Raw genomic sequence first — 24,476 nt, 5'->3', positions numbered from 1 at the left:
ATGGCTGCTATATTCTCCTCTCAAAGAGTGCCGCCTAAAGGCTAAGTGTGGGGAAAGAAAGAGCACACAATACTGGGAATAGACATAAAAAGCATTACATGGGGTCTCAGAAATCTCACTGAATTTGTTAAATCATGAACCAAGTAGTTTCACGATCACTGGGCACAAAAGACCCCTGTTTCCTACAGCCCCAACCCACAGTTAAGTGGTTGAGGTATCTTAACAGTGGATTCACCAGTACTTCAGAACGCTGCAAGGACATACTGGAAGCCTCAGTTTTGCACGCTGCCAAGTGTAGGCACTACTGCCAGAGCACAAGTGGCAGATCTGCCCCGTCTGCTTTTTTTCTCCTAACTTTTTTCAAGCCATCGCTTGCTCTTCACAGCACAGACTTGTTATTCCATTTCCTAACTTCTCTTTGGCCGTAAAGATAGATCTTTTGATGATCCTCCTTATGGGGAGGTGACCCAAAAATGGTGCATCTACTTCATTTACAAATAACACAAAGAACCACTAATCCGCAGAAAGAAATTAACAAGACATTTTTCAGTTTATGCAGTGTTTCCAACAGCATTTTCTGTCCAGTTTTCACCATTTTTGCCATGTACACTCTTCCTCAGAAAAACTCCTTAAAGCATCAAAGCAGCAGAGAAAAATCCTTGCATTTTCCATTAAAACCTATTTTATTTTTATAAAAGACAGACATACTACTTAAAAAGCACTCCAGTCAAAACGGGGTGAGTTTGGTCTTCTCCACAATCTCCTGCTGGCCAGTGCCTTGCAAACTCAAGGCCACTTTAACTTGCTAAAGGAATATTACAACTACAGGACTGAGAACTCCAACAGCAAGGAAGCAGCTCCCATAAAAACAGGGGCTCATGAAGCACTGACAAAGAACACCCTAGCTGGTTAACTCAAATAACATCTGGGTTGGAGAGATCCACTTTTCAAGATGGTGAATATAGGGTCTTCAGTTACTACACAATTTTTTACATGTGGCTACATAGCAAAATGCTGTATTGTTGCAGCACATGTTAATAGACCTATATTAACTTTACCCAGCCAGTGGGTATAATAAATGCAATGAAGATCCCACCAAAAAACTATTATATATTTATGTATACATACACACCCCTTTATCACCTATCCTACCACATCTTGGTGCCACCATTACACTATTTCATACAGAGAAAACTAACTTTATGCAACTGGCATGCTGGAAATTTGTTTACATCTATATGCCGTTGAATGACTAAAAACCATCACTGCGCTTTAATCTCACTTGTTCATATATTGCACAAAAGTTTAATAAATCAGGCATCCACAGAGACATTTTCATGTCATTATTTAATCAGCATCTTGGAATCTACTAATAGATCCTGCATTTGAGAAACTGCCATCTACTTTCAGATCCTTTTAGCATCAAAAATTCCTGCCTGGTGCCACTCACTCAACAGCCTACAATCATTCACAGTACAAGCAAAAGACCCTTATTCCCCTTTGCTCTTTTGTGCTCTTCTTTTCATTCCCAAAGCAAGAGCTTTAAAAATTGCATCCTTATTGTTCACAATGTTGTAACGACACAGCTCCAGCAGCTGATCAAATTCTGCAGGTCGATAAGTGAAATTCATGGTATAATAAGGAGATGTTTCCCCATCGACAGCAAATTTCCCAGATGATTTCTCTTCTTCCGTCTCACGTACTACCCCTGCCAAAGAGAAAAAGCAGAAGACAATATTCCTTGTTTTAACATATGTATAAGAAAATGCAGATATTCTCTCCTCTGCATATTTCTACTTTATCATAAATCTATATGTGCTACTGGTAAATATGTATTGCTACTAAAGACATTAACTGGCACCAAAAAATTTGGCTTCTTTGTTAGCATGGACAGACAAGCTTTAAAATGATATTAAATGGATTTTTTTTCATATGCTCTAGTCATAGGGGATAAATTAGCCTTTAAAAATGGTCTTTATTTCTGAGGCTAATACAAACAACAATGTTTGAAATGGCACCACATTTATTTTTAGCCCAGATTAGCCCAATTCCTTCAATCTTTCCTTAGAGGTATTCTAATCCTCTTTTTATTCCTAGTCTTCATCTCTTGTTTTGTATCTTTTCTAAAGAACAGAAAAAAAGTTCAAGCTCAGAATTCAACACTGTCAAGTAAATAAAATAATTTCCTTTTTAGTTGAAATATGGCTTTCCCAGCAACACCTTCAAATAAGAGGTTTGCCATTTTGAAACAGCACCATGTTGAACCACATTCAATTTTGACCGACCGTATCTCACAGGTTATTCTTCTGTTTCAGCACATTTTGAATCTGTGCATTTATTTTCTCCTTCCTAGCTGTGTTACTTTGCACTTGGCCTTTGTTGAATGTCGTCTTGTTGATTTTAGACTGTCTCTTCAGCTTGATATAATCATTTTGATTAGCTGCCCTGCTCATCAAGCTGCTCACAACTCCTCCCAGTTTGGCATTACCCATAAAAATAACAATCTTTATAAAATCATTAAGATACTGACTAGTTTTGGGAATCATGCATAAACCTCCCCTCAATTTGAGTGAGTACTATCAGTATGTGACCCTGTATGTCCCATTAATTGTCTAGTTTCACTTTTAACAGATTATAATACCTATGAAACAACCAAAGAAAACAGATTGCCCATTTTGAAAAAGTTATACATGATACACCCCACAAAACCACAGATGCTCTGTTTTTGTTCTATTTGTTGTACATCTTAACGATTATTTATTAAATACCTTAATTTTCACCATCGCATAAGCAGTTCAGTCCACTGTTATTGTTTGTGTTTAAACTCCAAGTCTTAAAAACCATGCCCTTCATAATGTACGTAATACCTTTAAGTAGCAGAGAAAGTATTTTCTTAAGTACCTAATACAGATATTCTGGCACTCTAGACTCAGTCTTTTTTTTTTTTTTTTTTTTTAAAAAAAAAAAAAAAACACAAAAACAAAAAACCCACAAATCCTACTTTTGTTTTGTAGCCCCTGGAGAAGCAACCCCCGCAGAGTGTTAGGCATCTGCAGGTGGTTGCACAGGCGATAAATATGCAGCATCACACACAATCTCAGACACGCTCCTTTACCTGGCGCCTTGCATTCCTGGAAGGTGTCGTTCACTAGTGGGAAATGAAGCACTATGGGAGCCTTCGGATTCTCAGCATCTATAAACATATAGCACTCCTTCGGATTCTGCTCATCTTTCTCGCTGACAGCGATGCGTGGAAAGGGGATTTCCCGTTCTTCACAGTATTTCTCAGTTTTATGGAGCACCTGAACTCAGAGGAAAGAAAAGTCCTTTTCTGTATTGAAAGAGACTACAATGAGGTAATCAAGATTGTTATTAATTTCTGTTCTCTAGAGAGTCAAATGAAGTCTGGATTTCTGAAAGTGCTCAGTGCCAGAAACCGTAAAGTCTTGCAATTGCTATAGCCAGACTTACAAGACAGCTGAGAAGAGGTTATCTTCACAGGAGGGTGGAGCCTTGGCCCGATGCTTTAGGTACTACTACAACAAATGTCAATACATATAAACTCCTTTTCCTTGGCTGTGCCAATGCAACCACTAACCCAATTCTAATAAAATCTAATAGTCATTTTATAACAATTTACTAACACTGACACTACTGGCCACTGGATTCAGAAATCATTTCTTTAGCTCAAGAGAGAGATATCTTTGTGCTGGAATACTGGATCTTCACCTAATTGTGCCAATAATCTGCATATTTACAGTTTTATCCTAAATTACATTTAGGATAGAAAGGGATTCAATCATTTACATAGGTAATGCAATGCAAAAACATTTGTTATGATAAGCGTTATTTTAAAATGTTATTTTTGTGCCACGGTATAATATGTGACTTGGTCATTTGTATGCATTTAAGTGCAGCGATAGTACTGGCACAAAAAGTCTGCTTAGAAATGGTCTCTCTATCTATTTTTAAACTGCTAACAGCATCTGAAGTACTTAATACACAGAACATTGATTTAATGTTCCCTCAGGTAGCATTTTAAAGAAATGGCACAACAGTTTCATATAAAGAGACTGTATATTGAGAAATGAGCTGCAACTGCCAAAAATCACCAAACAGCCGGGGGTGGGGGGGGGTGGGGGGAAGGGAGAAGAAAAAAAGAAAGGAAAAATCTCTCCTTGTCACATTGTGTATCCCAGATAGAGCACACATCTTTGTGCAACTGCTCAGTTGTTTCTCACCTCAAATGGGGCTTCCCAAGAATAATTGAAAGACAGAATGACATCTACATCTCTTTCTTGATGAAGCACCAAAGGAAAAGGAGAATTGATAGAAAAATTCCCATCTATCAGATACAGGTTATCCTCCATAGGCGTTAAATGGTTGGGGAGTGCATCCAGTTGTGTACCTGAAAGAACGCAAAATACTTTCCCTGAAGCCAGAACAAAAGTGAAATGATGCAATATGTTCACGACAAATGTTAGAACCATGACATTCCTATATCTGCATCACAAACTGAATTAAGACAACTCCATTGTGAATGTTCAATAAAAAAGTAAAAATAAAAAAAAATAAAAACAGTGTAATGTTTGTTTCCTAACAGAATTCTTATGGAATTTATAGGATAGTATCTGAGTAACTCACACATTTATTATTATATCCTCACATCATTCTAGCACACTAAAAGGGAAATATTAAGCAACTTCTCTGCAGAGGAAGTCAGGCTCACTTAAAACATCAATTTATGCTCTAAGAACAAAAAGCCAACTTTTAACAAAAGCAGACAACCTTCACATATGCTGATTTCCAATAATGAATAGGGTGAGGGTGCTTTCACTCGAAATATGCTCAAATTCTGTTTTCACTTGAGAGAAGACAACACTATGAATATGGTTTCACAGAAGTAAATAAAGTCAGAATTTGAACAGCGTGTTTTTCCTTCATGCTTTCTCTTACCTTATTCATGGATACAGTGCTCCCACAACACTAGTGATAAAGGACTGATTTTCTAAAAATATGTTTAAGATATCAGTTACAGTTGGAAGAGTTCCTCCCTTTCTAGCCATTCTGTTCTATTTTAACAGGATTTCACACGAGCCCTCTCAGATGATGCACCCATGTGCTCTTACCAACCGCTAACCTCTTCCTTACTGTCCTGAATCCCTTGGTTTCTGCTCATATGGTGTTACTTACCCTTCCAAGCTACAAATTCCTTGGCTTTCAAGTAGTCTTTGTGAAGGTACAGTCCACTCATGTAGTTCACATTTTGTCCAGAGGTAAAGCGATACTTAGAGAAATCCTGAAATAAACTTAAAATAGCTCCTTCTGGCATTACCATCCGAGTCTCAAAGTTGGAAGTATCTGGATACTGATGTCCATGAATCTCATCTGCAAAAACAACACACAAGGTTCAAGATAAATTCATAATCAAGTGATCATTTTCCTTCTCCCCTCTACAACACTTGGGATTTTAGGCACAAAAGGGGCAGCCTTTTTGAGAGTAATATTGAGTAATGTCTTGAAAAAGAAGGGTATTCAGACTCTACATGTCATTTGCCTGTGGAAATCTAATCCAGAAACAGTTGATTAAATTTGGTTACAGCATAGTTTGTGGTATGGATTTAAACTAAAAATATTTCTACCTTGGACATTACAGGATTTGAGCCTGATGGGACCATGGATAGGTATTATCTAAGTTTAAAATGTTAAAAACGTGGATTGTTACATAATCCCCTGACTCTGTTACAGTTGAGTAAATATAGCCTTTTTAAGCATTTATAGCAATAGCATTGGCCACTTTTAGCTTTCATTCATACATGAGCAATATATCCTTGGAATATGAGTTGTATTGCTCTATACTTCTCATCAGTGTTACCTTATACTACCACCTCCTATAAATAAACTAGCTAACGAGTGGGCAGTTCTTTTAAATCCCTCCTATATCTTCTTTGGTGCATATTTTCATGCTATGACAACAGACTACTTGCTGGAATAAAGAGAATAGTTCATGGCTTTTTCATATGATTTTAAGAATCTTTACGGAAGCGTTTTATGGCAGCTTTCAGAGATTCCAGAAAGCCAGCTTTTGAGGAAACCACCTCTTTCCAAATTTGCTCTAGGTTTGTAGCAAACGCACTTGACCATACGCCTGAAAAAAAAAAGAAAATGCATTAAAGTAAGGACATTCCAAGTACTAACTAGCTTTTTGCTTATGAAACAAACTTATCTTCCCTTCATCAGAATTATTGTATACTGGATAAAAATCTGGAGATGACCTAATATCCTAATTCAAAGAGAGCCCTTGTTCAACCAAGCGAGATGGAAATAGTTTTCATAGGTACTTCTTATAGTGCCAACAAAGTTGTTTAAAAATTCAATATATATTATTCTTAACACCTGTTTTAACACATACCAAATCAAGTAGTTGCATATCACATGCTTCAGACCTTACCTTGCAAAAAGGAAACTCTGGGTTCTGGATGCCTCTCACGTAGCAGCCCCATAAAGAATTTACTGCCAAAATCTTCTGTGTGGATAAAAGCTCCGTATTTGCGAATACCAAACTCATAAGGTGTGAACTCGCACCATTCTGGGAAAGAGTTAATCAAGATCATTATCTCAAATTTAAATTCTTTCCCTATTACAATGGAAATCATTTAGCGAAGACAAGTTATTCATAGCCCTCACACCAACGTTCCCTTTGTCATCAGATGTTAAATCTCTTAAGACGCAAGATAAGATTTCCTGACCTGTGTCTTTTATGGCAATGGTGTCTATTTCTTGAAAACAGATCTATTTATCAGAGCTGCACTGCAATTAGATACAAGACTTTCTCACTAGCCCTGCATTTTGATATTACTAGGAAGTTTAGAACATGGAGAAGAGCCAGTACTCAGTTATTTGGTACTGGTGAATAGTAGAATTTAGTAGACAGTTTCAGCCCACCACTTCACTTTGAATGCCAATTTGCTTGATTTAAATTGGTTTTGGAGACCAAAAAAATGACAAATATTAAAATGGAAATACATCTCCCACTCTGATTTTTAGCAGGACATGATTTTATGATGTTAAGAAATGCACAAGAGTTTGTAATTACCATTGCTCACCAGCCCCCTAGTTTGATAAAGGAATACACTAAGGTACTAAAGTACTGCAAGTTTAGCCTGTAGACAACGACAAATATTTAAACCTGAGGTAGAAAATATTATCTACAAAATTTAAGTAAATACCTGCAAACATGCTGCTATCAACATTGGGCCTCACATTGATAGCCGCGTAGATGGGATAAGGGTTCTGCCCCCACCTCACGGCTGCCTGCTGGTCAGACAGCCTCCGTGGGTTCTCCTGGTCACAGCAAAAAAATATCATTTTTAAATTGGTGTTCCCTCTTGTCCTTAAAATATCACAAGACTGAGGTGGTTAATCATTTATTACCCAAAGCTCACAGCTCAGGGCATACATAAACATACTGTCGCAAGGCAATATTTTGGTGAGAACTAAAACAAGCCATGTATGTGACTTGACCTGGAATAGATTAAGAAATTTATCCCTCTTTCATGGAGCAGTTCCATCTACCATGGCAAAAACATCCATATAGATTGACACTGCTAAACAGCTGATGCGTTCTGAAATCTTACTTTAACTTACTTCCCAATAATTTAATTACCTGACCATACCATAAAAGAGAAGCTTTCAAGGAACTTGTCAAAGGAAATGATGAATATTTAACTGATAAAAGTCAAAAAAAGTTAAATTGCATTTCACAACTGTTTTCTTAAGCTACATGTTATAAATTTTAAAAGTATTATTCATGAGGCATAGTTGAATGAATTTTCACCAGAAGGCAACTTGTGCTCTCGAGCACAGAGAGCAACAGCTTTGCAATTGAATTAAATGGTATCATGAAAAGTGAAGCGTCTCAGTCTTTTCCCACAGTTGTTGGTTTTTTTTTTTTTGTTTTTTTGTTTTTTTGTTTTTTTGTTTTTTTTAATATCTGACACAGTTTTTGGCTATCTGCAGAGCTAATAGCTAGATCTTACATGGCACAGGCATCACTAAAATGAACAAAGTATTATTGTCTCATCTAAAAGAGTCCCTCTAGGTGTTAAGACGGACAATAAATTTATGAAGAGATACACACAGGACTAGACATACACAAACACACCTACCCATAATATTTTGACTCAGAAATTCCTGAATTCTGATGTTATCTTTCCCTTAGCAGTGTATGATCTCAGGCAACTAATAATCTGTGTCCTAGCTCTCCCATCAGCAAAATGAGGTAATACTTCTTCCTCACAAAAATATCATGAAGATTTGATGCCTGAATTTAAGCTTTAAATATATAAAATACTGAGTATTTTATGATTCTCCTGCAATTTTAATCACTTTGGTTGACATTTCAGGCTTTCATTTCCTTTATAAAGCAAATATTTCATCTCTTAAAAAAACATTCAGTCAGCTTTTCTGCAAGTCTCAAGAGAAAGTTGCCTACAAATTCAAACAGATATTCGTTACCTTTTGATGCAAAAAATACTCTATTATGAGACCCCACAGGTCTGTCAGGGTGACGTTCCGCCCTTCCTTCTCCAACATCCATAACTGCTGGAAATAATACACCAGCTGTTCCACAGAAAATGCTTTTGCTTTGCGGCTGGTCACAAACTGCCGAGCGGCGCTAATAGCCTCCTGCAGATCTTTGTGGGACCAGTGAGGATCCTCGTAGAGTTTACACAGGCACCTGGCATAACAGTCATCAGTTTTTCAGTAAACTCGCATAGAAAGTAGTAATATTCCAAGAAACCGATAACTTCCCTACACACTAATTGCAACAAAATTGTGTAGGTTTGGTTTTTTTAAAAAAAAAATGTAATGAAAGTAGTTTACAAAGTTTGAAAGGAATTTGCTGTTCTATTCAGTTTTATTGTAGATCATTTATCTGGCTTCAAAGTTAACACTGACTTTCAGGGAATGTGATGTTCTCTTAAAGAACACAGGTTTTCAGTAACTTACTAAATACTTCTTAGCATGCAGAAACATTTGAAAAATACTCATGGAAACTGGAAGTTTACCAATGCTTCCATTCGTGCCTTCTCTATCTAGAGACAGACACACATACAGGTCATTTTCATTTTTTCCTTGATTCAACAGGAAATCCTTAACTTCTTAACTTAACTTAACTCCCATTGCTCTTTGCAAATATATTTGCAAAAAGAGCAGAAAACATTAATTCCCAAGGCTGTACTTACAGGGGTCATCAAATCGCAGAGTTATCACAAATTAAATTCTACAGTACATACCAAGTTGATCCTGAAATTCCACACAAATATGTCAAGGTATCTAAAAGATAAAGTTGTTGGAGTCCTAACAAGTTGCCATAGAGAGCAGTCATGGCTCTCATCCCTCCTCCTGAACTCACAACCGCCACTGTAGGGACCTATAGGATGAAAGCAATGAAAAGCAGTGAAAAGCATGACACATGAATAACCTAGTGTATATAATGATGATCTGTACGTACCCAGGCTCACTGTGGCTTATGATTCATTTTTACAGTTTCTCTTATGAGACACCAAAATAAAAATACAAGCAGAAATGCAAGAAGCGCAAACATTCCTGTAATGGGCTTCTGTTATCAGGCCACTCCCACTGAACTGAAATTCGCTAGCACCATAATACTTTTCCGCTGTAGTCCTTGGCCCTTATCACAGGCTAATCACAAAGACACGTTTTCTGATATCTTTGGAAAAAAGAAGAGTCATACCTCATTTTTCAAAGGTGCTTTTGACAACTTGAGTACCTTCTTTAGTGCTTTAGAAGATTTTCCTTTCCTTCTAAGCAAAAATTGTTGTTCTCCTCTGGAGAGGTTAAAACCAAGGCGTACATCAAGATCATCAGAACTACACTCAAGAAAAAAAGCACAAGTGAGAAAAACAGTAAAAAGGAACAACTCAAGAACTAACTAACTGTTTTTGAAGGGAGTATGTTATACAATTAAATGAAGTAGTATTGAGTGCTGTGCCTTTAGGAGAAATTCCTTAGCTCCCCCCCAAAATATCAGATCACTTCACTTTTCTTTGCAATGAGAAGAAACATGACAACTCAAATAAGCTCTCATTCAAATGGTAATGTTAAAGTAGTACATAAAAGAAACGCTATATTTAAAACAATTTTTCTGCCCAACTATAAATGGAAGTGACTGTCAAATTTACAAAATTTATTCTGAGAACTGAATTTATTTTCCATGGGCTTTTTCAGGAATTTCTGAATAACTGACTCACCATTCTTCAACCTTCAAAGTCATATCTACACTTTGTCCCTAGAAAAAGAGAAAAAGCTTGCCACTGAAATAGTTTCACAAAAGTTCCTAATAGCTTTTTAAAGAAAATATTGTACTGGCATGAATAAACAACTCGGAGCCATTCTATTGTTTCTCAGATTCAGAGAAATACAATCAAATGACCATTATTCTTGAATATGAAAGAAAAGAAGAACAGCAATTTCAAGCATATATCTCTACTGAAAGTTCATACAGAACTAAGCACTCCAGCATCCTGTGGAGCAAATGTGGGGTATTGATGCAATGACACGTCTATCTTTTGACACCAATCTTAACTACTAAAGAAATGGAGCAATTTTACTTTGATATGACATAACAGAAGCTATCTAAATGCTTGCTACTTGTTTAAGGAAGTCTTCAACATATGTATGCTGCACAACTCTGATACGCGCAAACAAAATACAACCTGTGCAGGAAACTAAAGACTGAATAAGGGAGATATTTTATTTCTCCCTGGTAAAATACATTTAATTAGAGAATTAAGTGATGTATACAATGAAAAGTAGAGTTAAAAAAAAGCAAAAGAAGAGTTCTGTAGTCTATGTAGCAGACATTTTACTGTTTTAGTAAGTTACTGTCAATCAAAATGTTTGATATCTGTAACATTTTTGACAAAAATTTAAAAAGCTAGATAGATTAATCTATGTAGCCTTTTTACATAGACGAGCCAGCTTGGTAGGAGGTTTTAAATAGCCACTGGTATAACAGGAATTTTGTTCATCAGCGTTCACAGGATAAATTTTAAATTCTCATACCACTTCAAAGAATACATAGCAAAGCCTGACATGCAAATCGCAGAGGTAAACCACAGTGTTAATCAGCATATTGTTCTTACAGATTGTTCAGGCCTTGAAATAAAGAAAGAGTAGAAAAATGGAAAAACAGGAGATGTTCAGTTGCTGAACACTTGACTTTCCATTGGGAGGTACCGTAGGTATGTAAGGGGCTAGTTGCTGGAGACTTGAGCATTTGAACCCAGGGCATTCATCAGGCGCCTCTTTGCTTTCTGTCAGCATTGCTGGAAAAAGGCATTTTTTCAGCCTGAATCCCTCCCAGCACTCACCCTGCAGACTAGGTAAATCGGAAAGGGCAGAGTAATATGAAATCGAAAAAGTAAAGAGAAAATGAACATCAGCAAGTTTATTTCTACTCTTCTCCTGAAGACCCTCAGTTATTCCTCCCCTTGACTTTCATTCTTCTTCAAACTCCTCACTGCTTTTAACCAACCTGTAGTACCTACTCTGCTCTAATCAAAATTTTCTTCTTTTCATTCTTCCTTCATCTCTCCCTCATTCAGTCCTTTCCTTTACCTCTCCTCCTCAGTTCTCTTAGTTGTCATGCTGTCCTTCTCCATTCTGTGAGATAATCTACACACACAATCTCCATCTCCCAGCCCCATTCCAGCCAAGTGTGCAGGTAAAGTTTCTAGCAGATTTGCAAACCTCACAGCTGAATGCATGGATTGGAGATCAGGGACAATGTTTTGTCTATTTTTGTGACAGCAATACTAAAAGACAGTGTAACTATTCATTTTTGGCTCATTATCACTGAAATATATTAAAACAAGGCCTTATTGTGCTTTTCAACTTAAAATTTACTAACACAGTAAGAATAACCTCTATCTTAAGAGTCTGAATTTTAATAATGGTCCAAAGGGGCAAATGCTTCCTACAAGGTGCTTTTACCTTGCACTATCTTTTCTCTGAAAGAGCCCAGGAAACCTAAAATCACATTCTGTACTAAAAAGCCCAGAGCCAAGTTCCTGCCTCATCACACTTGTAGTGGGCTGGGAGGAGGGGAGGACTCATGCCTTTCCCCCTTGTGTGGCTGAGCCGTGTTCCTCAGTGTGTTGGGAACTGTGTTGTCGGCAGTATTTTGCTGAAGTGTCTCAGAGGAAAAGGAGAAAAGACTAAGAAGAAGGTGGGAAAGGAAATAAGTCTGGGATTCAACCGCTGTATTACAAATTTGCTAGCCTCAATTTACAAGACAATAATTAAGAACAATAGGAAACTTGAAAATAAAATACTATCATTGTCATTTTCTGCTGTCAGACCCCAACACACATAGAAAGAAAATAAACGTTACCTTTCCTACCAGGACACTAAACTCTAGTTCCTGCCCCTGAGGAAGTGTTGAAACAGGTATGGATGCCATTCCTAAATGCTCAGTGTGCATTTTCAAGTCTTCACTCCATCCTTCCTTCAAGGCAAAATAGTGAATTTAGACAGACTTTTTGGTCAGCGTTTACAGATGCATCTTCCCATCATCACAAACAGAATAAAATTGCCCCCAAATATATTTATCAACAGTGAACTTGTGGCAGTCAAAATTCTACATTCAGTGTTAAAATGTGTAAAAATAGCTGTTCTTTCCATTCTTAAATCAGAAAAGCTTTCATATTGCCACATGAAGTTGAAAGACAAAACATCCTTTAAGCTATCAAACATAGAAAGTATACATCAAAAAAATAAGGCAAGCTACGTCTACATAAACTTCAGCTTCTCTGACCACTTTATAGAGGCACTCAAACTTCAGCCCTGAGCCTGCCTTTGTGGTAGTATGTGCAGGAGTTGATATAAACAGTTCCAATTTAACAACATATTTTTGAAAAGCGATAGAGCTGCATAAACACAGGGTCATTTTTGTTTCTAACAATATTTTTTACCCGCAGTCTCTGATGGAGTTGATCTGTTAAGGCTCAGGCTCACTCTCAGGAGCTGGGAACCTGGCTTCGATGGAAATTTGGGAGATGGAGGCAGTTTCTCACCTCTATAACAGGTGTAGTTTGCAGCAGATCCAAGAGCAGCTTTGGGTGGATTTCTCTGTCCACATGGAAAACAAAGGGGATCTTCCTTTTCTCCTCCGACTCAGCGCTGCAGGAGGTGGACGACCAGCGCTCAAAGGACCCAGGCAAGGAGAGGTGGACCTGACAATTCTCTGAAACATTCAGACACAGTGAAGGGCACAAAACCAGGCAGGAAAAGCTGTAACATACTATTTCAGGTGGAAGCTGTCACTCCTTAGACACAAAACGTCCCACAGCCTGAATCCCAGGCCCAGCTGGCAAATCATACTGCGTCTGGGAAACAAATACCCATCGCTGCCCTACCCAGCTCTTTCCCAAGGGCAAACTTCCTGCATCAGCCCCAGCTACACATAGCTGTGTGCATACGTGTGTGTATATACACACATATGTATGCATGTGTGAATATATGCGCACACATACAGAATATATAGAAGTGTATATCTATATGCACACTTTACACGTGCACACCATGTACTTTACATGCATTCTGTGCGTGCACTTCACACACGCAGCCACACAGTCTACGCACTACATGCACTTTACACATACACTCCACATACTTCACACTCATTTACACACACAGTCCACACGCACTTTACACACACTACACCCACCCATGACACACATTTTTCTTCCTTCCAGCCTGGCAGGAGAGGCATGTTCCCAGCACCCCAGCACTACAGCTGGCTCCAGAGGAAGCCCACTGAGGGCAGATCTGGCAGTCTGGGGTGCACGGTATGGAAACTGAAGAATCTCCAATTACCCCCACTTGTTCCTGGTGCCATCCCCGCTCATCCAAACAGAGCTCCACATACATAGAGCACTAACCAAACAGTTGAATGAAATTATTCCTGGTGCTATTTAGGACAGATCTGCAGAAGGGCTTGAAGGGGCCTCGTTTTCACACTGCTTACAGAGAAGTAGACTCCTCCGTATTGCTCCCCTCAGTGCAGACCCTCAAGAGAATGGGGCATGACAAGCAACAGGTAGACTTACCCTGTATTAACCACTGGCTTGCCTTCCTTTTATCCACAGTGCCTTGGACACACAGGCAAGGATGAGCCTATGTTAAAAGTGAGAGCTGTAAGACCTTAACTCTTGATTACAATGCTATGCTTATTTCCTCACTGTACACAGATTATCTATGATAAGTTATCAGATGACATACCCAAGGAGAGAAAAAATATTGTTTGCAATCAGTTTGTCCCTAGGGCCTGCAGAACATGCCTGCTGTATATCACTCTCCTCTGTGGTGCTTGCAACTGCCCCTGAAGTGTCTTTTTGCAATTTCTTATTTCCAGGTTTTGCTTCCAATTTTAACAAATGTCACTTTCTTTGAGAGAGACTCAAAAAATTCTCTTCATCTCAAATCTTTGCAGCTTTGCAGCTTTTCAAATGACCTTTAAGAGAGACACCAGATGTCCTACTGCAAGAGTTTCACTGGAAATTTTCACTTCTGTGAGGTGCAGCTCATTCTAGAGATACTTGCTCAGACATTTGCAGGAAATAGCCTAATAATAAGTATCATTTAAAGGCATGCCTATTAAATATAGCAGCCTATTTTTGCAACAAGCTAATAAGGTTACTACACCTGTAGTTCAAGGTCTTATCTATGTCCTTTTACTATAAATACAGGAGGTAACATCCGGTGGAAGAATGGATAAAGAATCATTACAGTGCCATGCAAGAAGGCACTATCTCTAACTTTATATGCATTTGAAAGATGTTATGGGTATGAAAGATGATGCAGGTTATCTGTGTCAGTGCTAAAGCACAGACAATACAACCCACTCACTTTCCAAACTCAATAGACATTCCCTTTCAGGACACAAACAATCCTTACCACCAGAACACCATTGGTGATGACCTCAGTGGGGGGATCTGTGCTGTGAAAATGAAGGGTAAATAGAAGTGAGGTTCAATTTCATTGCTATAGTTACCTCTTACTCCTGATTTGCTGCACTTGGCAAACCCAGAGCCAGAGGCTATAATCTCACACAGGAGAGGATTAAAAAAAAGTCAATATTCCTTCATGAAATAAAGTCTTTTTGTGTGTGTGTGGCTTAGAGAAGCAGCCTGTTGCTTTTGTACAGCTTAACTGAGCTCTATTACTGTTTGACCGAGAGAGTCAGGAGTGAAAAGAGAATTTCTAATTTTTTTTTTTTTAGTTATATTCTAATAGAATTATATAAGTGGAATGGAGAACACTAATCTGTTCCTTAAACAGCAAGGACATGCTTTCCCAGAACAGTGCTTTATACCTTCAGGCAAGGGAAGGAGCAGAATGGGCATATGCATGATCACATTCCTTTGTGTAGCAAGCAGTACCATCATGAACTGCAAAAGATTAAGTCAAATACATTTATATTCTACAAGCACTTTGCAGGCTCCTCACCTTTCTCCCAAGAAAAATTCCACATCTAACTCTTCATTCTTCTCCTTTCCCTTGAGACAAATAAAGATAAACAAATGGGTCATCTGAATACATTTTTATAATTTGAGACGTCCTCTGGAATTGGATTTTCCAGATAGCAACTTCCCGAAGTTGCCTTTACATTGGGTCTTCACCAACAGCTGGCCACAGTTCTTACTGGTCTATCATATTTGATCTACATGCACGTCTTTGTTCCCACAATGTCTCAACCTGTTGCCACCAGAGCATCTTGCCTCCAAGAAATAGCGTGGGGAGGAAAATAAAACTTCTCTAGAGAATTAACGGGTGAAAAAGTGGTAGCCTGTTTTCTCACCTACCTCTAAAAATGATACTTTCACCAAAAAGATACCTTCATCTAATGTCTCATATACAGCATGGATTTCCTCATGGCTCACTGTGCTGCAGGAGCAGCATGTACACCAAAATCTCAAGGCTACAATTCTTAAGTAGGATTAAGGTAGAGAAGCCTGGAAGGCCAGCAAGGATTTCTTCAGGTTGCTAGAAAGCCAGTAGTGTCGTATTTGCCATATCAGTCTGCAGTCAAATGAAGCAGTAGCAACAGAACTGTCAGGAAAAGTTTGTGACTGAACTTGTGTTACAGCATGCTTAAAGTAAAGCAAACATTTACTTCAATTCCCGAACAAATCTTGCAGCAAGTGGAGACTTGTCCAAAGGTGAAACATCTTTGTTTCCACCAGTGTGATGGATTTATGTCAAACAGCCATTGCAGCTGCAGATGTCTGGGCCAATATTCAGGCTTCTACTGGCTTTTATAGCCCAGTGCCCACCTTTCCCAATAGAGGCTAAAAACCCTCTAATGCATATAGTGCTCAGAGGGAAGACTGCGAAGCGGCGTGTTTCAACAGCTCCTTTCTTAAGTGCAATATTTTACTGGAGGGGTTAAGAATAATCTGAGTAAAATCTCATCCTTCAGTTTCTGAACACTTGTCGTCACTAAGCACGGCATTAAATTTTTACAGCAAGTAATGTACTTTTTTAATCCCGAAAATTCATGTTAGATAATTATATTTTGTTTTAGCTTTTTCAGCAGATCCTACTTTTCAAGTAAAGAAAGCAGTACAGGATGCCTTTGCTTACAGTCTAGCACTAATCTTACAACCAGCTGAGCTCTGACCACAAATCCAGAAGACATACTGGGTTTGTGAAACTGTCTAAGCAAAACTATTTATAACAAGTTTTTTTTTTTCCCTCCATATTTTCATGTGTTATCCAAAGCTTTTTCACAATTTATCTAAAGAGATAAATGTATTTGTCCCTAAGTTTCCCTTAGAAACTTATAAAGGATGAAACACTCCATAGCCAGTGGAAAATAGCTCAGTAAAATGTACATAGCTTTCTATGAGTTGTTACATCAATTCATCAGCTTCTAGTTTAGATTTCCACCAGTAAGTTAGCCTAATCATTGTCAAGTTTTTCACAGATACCACAAAACTGAAACATTCTTCTTATTTTCAGCCTAAGTTTAATCCTAGTTAGTTAACACCTATTTGTTTTCATGTCTATGTTGGCCTTTTAGCTTTCTCCATCTCTTATCAAGATTGTTGTTATAAAGAGAACAGTTCAGATCGAAAAGAGACAGGTCCATTCTCAATTGATGCTGTGACAGACAAATTAAGCTACAGTCATCTGCGGTCCTCTCAGATGTCAGGTTTTCCTTTCCTCTACTTCCCCATCCATGCATTTGTTACAAATCCATCTTCCTAAAACACAGTTGACCGGTCACAAGCACGATTGTACATGAGATCCTGACAGACCTTTGTTCAATGGCATTAATATCTCCCTTCTTCCACTGGAAATATATCTCAACCTCATACACCTCTGGATCCCATTTGCCTCTCTCATAGCTGTTTCATAGCAATATCGCGTACTGATTATGCATTGCTTCCTATATTTGTCTTGTTCCCTGTTGAGAAACTGGATAAAGTGTCTCACCTGGTGACTGAGCACAAATGTGTGATTAAAAGTCTGGCCTGGTGTAATATTTGCCACATCAAAAGCAATGGAGGCAGCATGACTTCTCAGTACGACGTTGGCATCGTAGAACGTGAACTCCACGATATTCTGTAATGTAACTTGAGAATTTGTATCAAAACAGGTCTAAAAGACAAAATCTAATGTAAAAGCCACGTACTGAATGAAAGCACTCTTCCTAATTGATTTGTCTTTGTTCTTTTATTTTCAAGTACCATTCACCTTGCTAAAACTATGTTTTATTAGGTTCTTGTTAAACCGTGAAAAGACAACCCAACACATGCCCCAGACTGGTAAATACTTAGTTATTCTTTGTGAAAGTACTGAAGAAACCCGGTGATGTAAATAATAGATGGAGAACTGCCTTAGTTTAAGGTTTTTGGGGTGCAGTTCCAGACAAGTCCTTCACCTGCTACAGTAGTGATACTGTGAAAGTGATTTTGCACAGCACTGTAAAGCAGTAAAATTCTGCCTAAATAACAGTTTAACTTGTAAATAAATTCCTCTGAGGAAAAAATGCAAAAATTTCTCCACCTGTCCTGCCTCAAAGTACAGCACACTTAAAAGAAGACGACCTTCCCATCTTTGCACCAGCATTTTCCCAGGCAATGCTTTTCCTAGGATATAAAGCCCTTTACTAGCACTTGAGCTCCACAGAGCTGGCTTATGCCAGTATAAGAGCAGGCCACCAAGGGTCTGCTCCCTCTGCTCCCCTGCCACAAGGCTCTGCTCCCTCCCTGGCGCTGGCTCCGCCGCTCATCCCGTGCTGCACTGAGCCAGCTCAGCCTGCTAAACCAGCAGAAAACTAGCCGCACCCTCCTCCACCAAGGAACCAATGTTTTCTTCAGCTTTGACTCAGCGCAGAGGTCAGACAAGTATTACGCGTAGCATCAGGCCAGGTTACAGAAAAGCACGAGCGTTACCCTCACAGCGTTGTGGATCTTGTACTTGAAAGTTTCGTTCCACTCTGGATCGCTGCAGTTATAAACAACCTGTGTTCGAGAAGTGACCGGAGATGCGGTGGGAAGGTCCACTGCCACGTAGCAGTTTGCCTTGGACACTGGAAGGGGAGACAGTGAGCAGGTGTGTCCATATGAGGCCACTGCTTTCTTCATAGCTTATCATATCCCACCAGCCAGATTATATCATCTCTTCAGTATTTCAGCCCTTGAACATCCGCAACAGAATTTTGAATATAAAAATTTCCCAAAGTGTGTTTTGTTTAAAAAGCATAAAAATTCATATTTTACTTAAACCACCAACACCATGTGTTATTAATTACAAACCTTTAGCAAAGAGGCTTCAGAAAGAGAAACTGGTAGAAAAGCTATGGTTTCCCCTAGCTTAGCTACTTAAAAAAAAAAATCATTTAAGGGAAAGACAAACCCATATTTTTGTGAATGTAAACAGATCCTTTGCACAGGCAATCCAGCAACCTCACATTAAGGTGGCTACCTCGTCTGTAACACCTGCGTACATGAATAGAGGGTCTGGAAGGTGCAGCTGGGATGCTTGTAGTTTGCTTGTTAAAGAGCAATCACAGTTGAAAGATAGGGTTGTTAAAGCCCAAAGTACAAAGTTAATTCACTTAATTCAGATCAAAACAGCTTTTAAAGCTGTTCTAAAAGTGATTTTGCAGCAGTGAGGGGCCTGTGATCCCAGTGCAAGTCGGTTTAATTCACTGGTACAATTTCTGGTTCTTACTAACAGAACAAAGTCACAGTTCTCACCTTGCCAATTTTGTAACAGTTTCTCAGTGGAAAATGAGTTTTCCACATTTCCCGAAAAGTTTTAACATTGATTCTTTTCTGCTCGTGAGTCTCAAAAGGCTGAAAACCAAAATGTTTGTACGTTTGCAGTGGAGCCTAGACGCGTGCCACAGGAGCTGGTGGCGGCTGTCTGCCAGCAAGAACACGAACGAGCGAAGCGCGGATCAAAGACTTACGGAGGTCCAGGCCACGGATGTTTCTCGCTCTGAGAATCTTCACCGTTAGACTATAGTATGGATGAGTTTCTTTCTGAAACGACAGGTAGCCCAAGAGGGAAATTCAGTACAAACCTGCCTTTTAGAGAGAGCTGTAAATCTCAGGTTTACTGCTTCAAAAGAACGATGATTTGAGACTCCTAGCATGAGTACCGTGGACAAAATGAACATTTGTGTCTCAGAAGAGCTGACCTATTTCTTTAGAAATTTTCATCTACCTACACATTGCAGCCTTACTGCTTTCTTCACAAGTATCCGTTTCCTCTGTTCAACTGTGTTAAAACATGCATATACATTGTGATACACTAGCGCTGTATGAATCTAGCTCAGATTATGCACAAAATTGTTAGCTGATGCGTGCATGATCTCCAACATGTATATTATTAATATACGTGGAAAACTATTTTGACAGAGCAAATATTTTGATAACTCGGTACCACTTGTGAGATTACATGTGCATGTAGGAGTCTTCAGATGAGCGCATCCAGCACAGACACACTCACCCATCTCAGGAGCCCAAAGTTTTCTGCAGAGTTGCACGTTACGTGACTTTCAACACTCATTTAAACCTTTTCCTGAAGAGCAAAACTGTAAGATGTTATAAAAAGAGACCACGCATTTTCTCCAGACAAGTCAACTGTTCCTGTTGCTCTCAAAGTTTCCTTCTAAAACAAGAATGTTCAGAAATAAGAAAAGGTAGGAAATCCTGGTTGCTTGGGCAAGTATCAAATGAACTGAACTTTTATTATACTATCATCACAATAAAAAGAACCTTCCTTTTTGCTTGTCATTTCTTCTGAACAATATTTTGGTACTGAAAAGTCAGACTTCAGACCCAGTACTGCAAACGCACGAGAAAACGCAGGACTTGCCACTGGAATGTCTTTTACTGATATCAGCAGATTTTTTTCAAATCTGCAACTTAAGATACCAAGTTCAGTCCTGTAGCACTGCGTGGTTTGGGGTTGCGCACGAAGCTGCCCAGCCAGCGATCACTGTGGTTGTTTTACCTGCTCATCAGAGACCCGCGAGCTCTTCCCCTTGAACAGGGCGGCAGCCAGAACAGAGAGCATCCGGGCCGACCCCCGGCTGAGCAGCACGGCACCGAACATGCGCGACCAGATCCAGCCACCTTCCAGGCCTGAGGGGGAAGCAAAGGAAAACTAAAAAATGCCTTATTACCACAGCACACTGCAGTTTTACCAGGTGATGAAATGGGTATAGGATCCCGACTGCTTAACCTGTCTGTGGACTTCTTTCTCTCCCTTCTTTACCATGCATGCAACATCATTTCCTTAAAATCATAGCACAATTTTGCTCCTTCCAGCAAAACACTTTAAGATATTGTTCCAAGTCTGTCACCTAAAACTGCCCATGTTCACAGCTAACCAGCCCCGCGCGGCGTTACGCCAGGACGAACGTGCCGTTCCCTGGGTGCAAGCAACGCCTCGCCGCACGGGCGCGCGTCGTAGCTCTTCTCTCCGGGGCTTTTCCTCATTTACTGAGCATGGAGCGCAGCATCCCACCAGCAGACAGCAGCGTTATGAAGAAAAACACATTTCTGATTATAAGGCGCTTGGATACTATCATAATAAAGCCCGTAAAGAACGTATGGATAAAAGTTTATCAGAATATTTAAGGAACATGAGGAGAAATTAGATGAGCCATACGCACTAGTTTATCATCACGTGTTTCAGAGGGGATCACTGCTTCGTCCCTCCCTCACCCTTTAGAAACTCCTTACTCCAGGAGCGGGCGCCAAGCCCTACTTTTTTCGCAAATCATCCCATGCGGTTTCCTGTGGAATATGCAGTAGCTTTGCACTCCACCCTTCAGTACTAACCTCCTGGCATGCTTCCCTCGGGTTATCACATAATAGAATAATATAAATTATATATAATGTACATATTATTCTATTACGTTATCCCCTTGTTCTTGCTCAATTCTTTAGAAAGGAATTGTTTTATGGAAGGTTACAAAGACATATTGTACCTAAACAGAGGGAAAAGCAGTTCTGAAGAGCCGTTACCAGCCTTGCACGTAAATTAAGCTACTTCGGTCTGTAAATCTAAGTTCATTTAGAGGCCCATCGTCTACACAAGTTCACGCTGGATTTTTGGGAAGAAGGAGTTACCCAAGTGATCTGCTACAGGACAAAGTCCTATTAAAAAAAATAATTAAAAAAATAATAATAATATTAAAAAAATAAACTTCTCTTCTGTTTTGTAGGACCTTTCAACTTCTCGGCTTCCTTTAGTGCCTTCAGTTGATCCCCACACTGCCGCCAGCCTTTCCCACCCTCCGCTCCGGCCGGTCCCCAGAGCCGCTCCTAGATCCGCCGCGGCGGCTCCGGGCAGCCAGACCGGGCTTCGGAGCGAAGCGCCGGGTCTGCGGTCTCCCGGCAGGCGGCTGCGGCCCCGCGAGGGCGGGCGGCGGGGGCAACGGCCGCCGGCGTCCGTTGGGGCTGCGGCCCCGCGAGGGCGGGCGGCGGGGGCAACGGCCGCCGGCGTCCGTTGGGGCTGCGGCCCCGCGAGGGCGGGCGGCGGGGGCAACGGCCGCCGGCGTCCGTTGGGGCTGCGGCCCCGCGAGGGCGGGCGGCGGGGGCAACGGCCGCCGGCGTCCGTTGGGGCTGCGGCCCCGCGAGGGCGGGCGGCGGGGGCAACGGCCGCCGGCGTCCGTTGGGGCTGCGGCCCCGCGAGGGCGGGCGGCGGGGGCAACGGCCGCCGGCGTCCGTTGGGGCCGGCTCCACAGGAGCGGAGCGGCGCGGCGCCGCCCCGGCCCAGCGCCCGCTGGGCGCCTGGACTCCTCTTCCAGCGCGGTTCAGATATAGAGACAGTCCAAGAGCGAGAACACGGGAGGCATAAGAGAAACGGGAGAGAGTCCAGGCATCACTCCCGGGATAACAGGCGGCAACAGCAATTCCAGCCTCTGCGTACTTTCTCCCCAAAGTACATTAAGAAAATATGAATTATTTCACAACGTTAGCCTGAAGATAGGGCTGTTCAAAAGCTCCAAGTTCCTCTCATCACAGCTACTGAATCAGATAACATACTTGAGGTTCTTTTTCCTCCACTGCCCAGCAATATTATAGTATGCATGCACATACTCACAGATTTAGTATACACATTTTTGATATATACATATGCACATATATAAAAAATTGTACAGTAATTTGTCCATAATAAGATTTTCAGGAAAGACTAAAATCTTAAAAATATATATTTCAATTGACCCTGCTTTACATCAAAAAAAAAAAAAAAAAAAAAAGAAGGAGGAGGACCATAAGGGATGCATGGCTTATAAAATCCACCAGCAGCAGGCAACAACAGAATAATCCAAAAAGGGTACAAGAACTTTCAATCCTCAAAGCCACCACAAACCAGGGCCATAAACATCTCCCATGCCAAAATTAGGCTGTAGAAGATCAAAAGCCACAATTACAACATAGCAGAGAGTCGACCAAGGACATCACTCACCTTCTATGTCCTGGCAAGAGTAGAAAATTTGGTAAATAAGACTCCACAGCACTCCTAAGAAATTATTCGTGTCCTCTGCTCGTAGAACGGTGACCAAAAAAAAAAAGTTTGACCTACCGAGAAATTCTCTCTTGAATCACAACACGATGGGCTGAACAGAAGGTGCCAGCCAGACCCACTTGCCCTGTATGGGCTCCTCCCACACACACAGCCTTGGGAAGAGCCTCTAACTGGAGTCTTCAGTCACAGTCTCTGTACTTTCACATCACTTAAAGGTTGTATGAGACAATGTTCCAGCTACCCAAGTGTACTCTTTAACACCTGGACATAAGACCTATCATATATCTAATGCATCAGCATTAGGTACCTTTCATGTGTTACTCAACATATAAATCTCTTTTTCTTCCTATAGATTTCTCAAATAATAAATTATAGTTTTGGACAATATTACAAATGTGACGAGGATAGTCTCTTTTTTAACAAATAAGTAAATATTTGATACCAGGGAAAACACACTGCACAGCTATTTTGGATTACAAAAAGGTATGAAACATAAGGACTATGGCATTAGCTGAGTGCACTATCTCAACATAGTTAATTCTTACTGTGCTGGCTACTTACCACACCAGTTTAGCAAACCAAAACGATTAAGGCCTTTATCCTGTGCCAACAGAGCAGCACTGCTACTGCCGAAGAACTTACAGGGAAGCGGAACCTTCAAACCTCCGCTGTATGTGTCCGGCAAATCTGAATAGGCCCAGTTTGGGGAAGAACACATTCCATCTCCCCAGCTATTTGGTGGTATCTAAATACGTGTATCTCCATAGTATCCAAGCATTCCCCATCAGGAAAGAAACTTAAGTGAGAATCTGCAAGTAATCAAACCACACAGTTCAATTCAAATCCACTTTGGAAGTAAAAGCAACAGTTCAGGAGAAACAAAGCAAACTTCCCATCACATTACACACGCTCAAAGGCCCATCATGACTGCAGGCTGGAAGAAGGCTGAAGCAAAAAAAACAGGAAAATACGCCAAAAAAATCCAATCTTTTCACGCTTTAAAATATTGCTAAAAGCAAGTACGAAACATGTCCAAATCCAACAAAAGAAATAGGTGTCCAGCACTGAATATAAAGAAAAAGGATAACATTATGCTGCTGTTTCTCCTATTTCAGCTTAAGGAAAGGAATGCTAAGGATATAAAGAGGTATCTAGAAATTTAACCATCCAGAATTCATTGTACAGAACACATCTAAAGACTCAGATTTTTTCTTTTAAACAAATATATTTGAGCCACACTTCCTCAAAAGAGAGCAGTCTCACAATGAAGAGATGCTTGTTTTATTGCTGTGCTGCACCAGTTCGATTAATTTAGTAAGTCACTGTCACTTATACTGACTCGAGTTCTAATAAAATAAACTATGTACTATAGTATCAAAATGATTTTG

The 24,476-nt window shown here is 40.0% G+C and overlaps 1 protein-coding gene across 1 annotated transcript; it reads right to left on the bottom strand.

Annotated features, from left to right (window-relative positions):
* Positions 1-1,490: 1,490 nt before the first annotated feature.
* On the bottom strand, positions 1,491-23,806 carry LOC134140705 (cytosolic phospholipase A2 zeta-like). The gene is made up of 21 exons (XM_062576259.1): positions 23,650-23,806; positions 20,563-20,693; positions 19,514-19,586; positions 18,492-18,628; positions 17,530-17,658; positions 15,538-15,578; positions 14,986-15,028; positions 14,139-14,205; positions 13,104-13,273; positions 12,422-12,535; positions 10,278-10,315; positions 9,761-9,896; positions 9,300-9,436; positions 8,518-8,740; positions 7,230-7,344; positions 6,452-6,589; positions 6,041-6,148; positions 5,194-5,388; positions 4,242-4,408; positions 3,116-3,302; positions 1,491-1,708 (listed from the first exon to the last, which is right to left on the bottom strand). Exons 1-21 carry the CDS (start codon positions 23,804-23,806, stop codon positions 1,491-1,493), a joined length of 2,724 nt encoding a protein of 907 aa, XP_062432243.1.
* Positions 23,807-24,476: the final 670 nt, after the last annotated feature.

This window comes from Rhea pennata, chromosome 5, assembly GCF_028389875.1.
Source record: "Rhea pennata isolate bPtePen1 chromosome 5, bPtePen1.pri, whole genome shotgun sequence".
NCBI classification, from domain to species: Eukaryota; Metazoa; Chordata; class Aves; order Rheiformes; family Rheidae; genus Rhea; species Rhea pennata.
Note: the sequence above shows the minus strand (reverse complement) of the source record. Positions and strands in the feature narration are given on the sequence as shown.

What these genes read in the sequence shown, in the direction of transcription:
- LOC134140705 (XM_062576259.1), bottom strand. Translation starts at nt 23,806, where the DNA reads ATGTGTTCTTCCCCAAACTGGGCCTATTCAGATTTGCCGGACACATAC. An exon ending in AAGCACCTTTGAAAAATGAG is followed by an intron (nt 9,437 to 9,760) that starts GTATGACTCTTC and finishes TTCATCCTATAG; the next exon opens with GTCCCTACAGTGGCGGTTGT. An exon ending in CAGAGTTTCCTTTTTGCAAG is followed by an intron (nt 6,149 to 6,451) that starts GTAAGGTCTGAA and finishes TTTTTTTTTCAG; the next exon opens with GCGTATGGTCAAGTGCGTTT.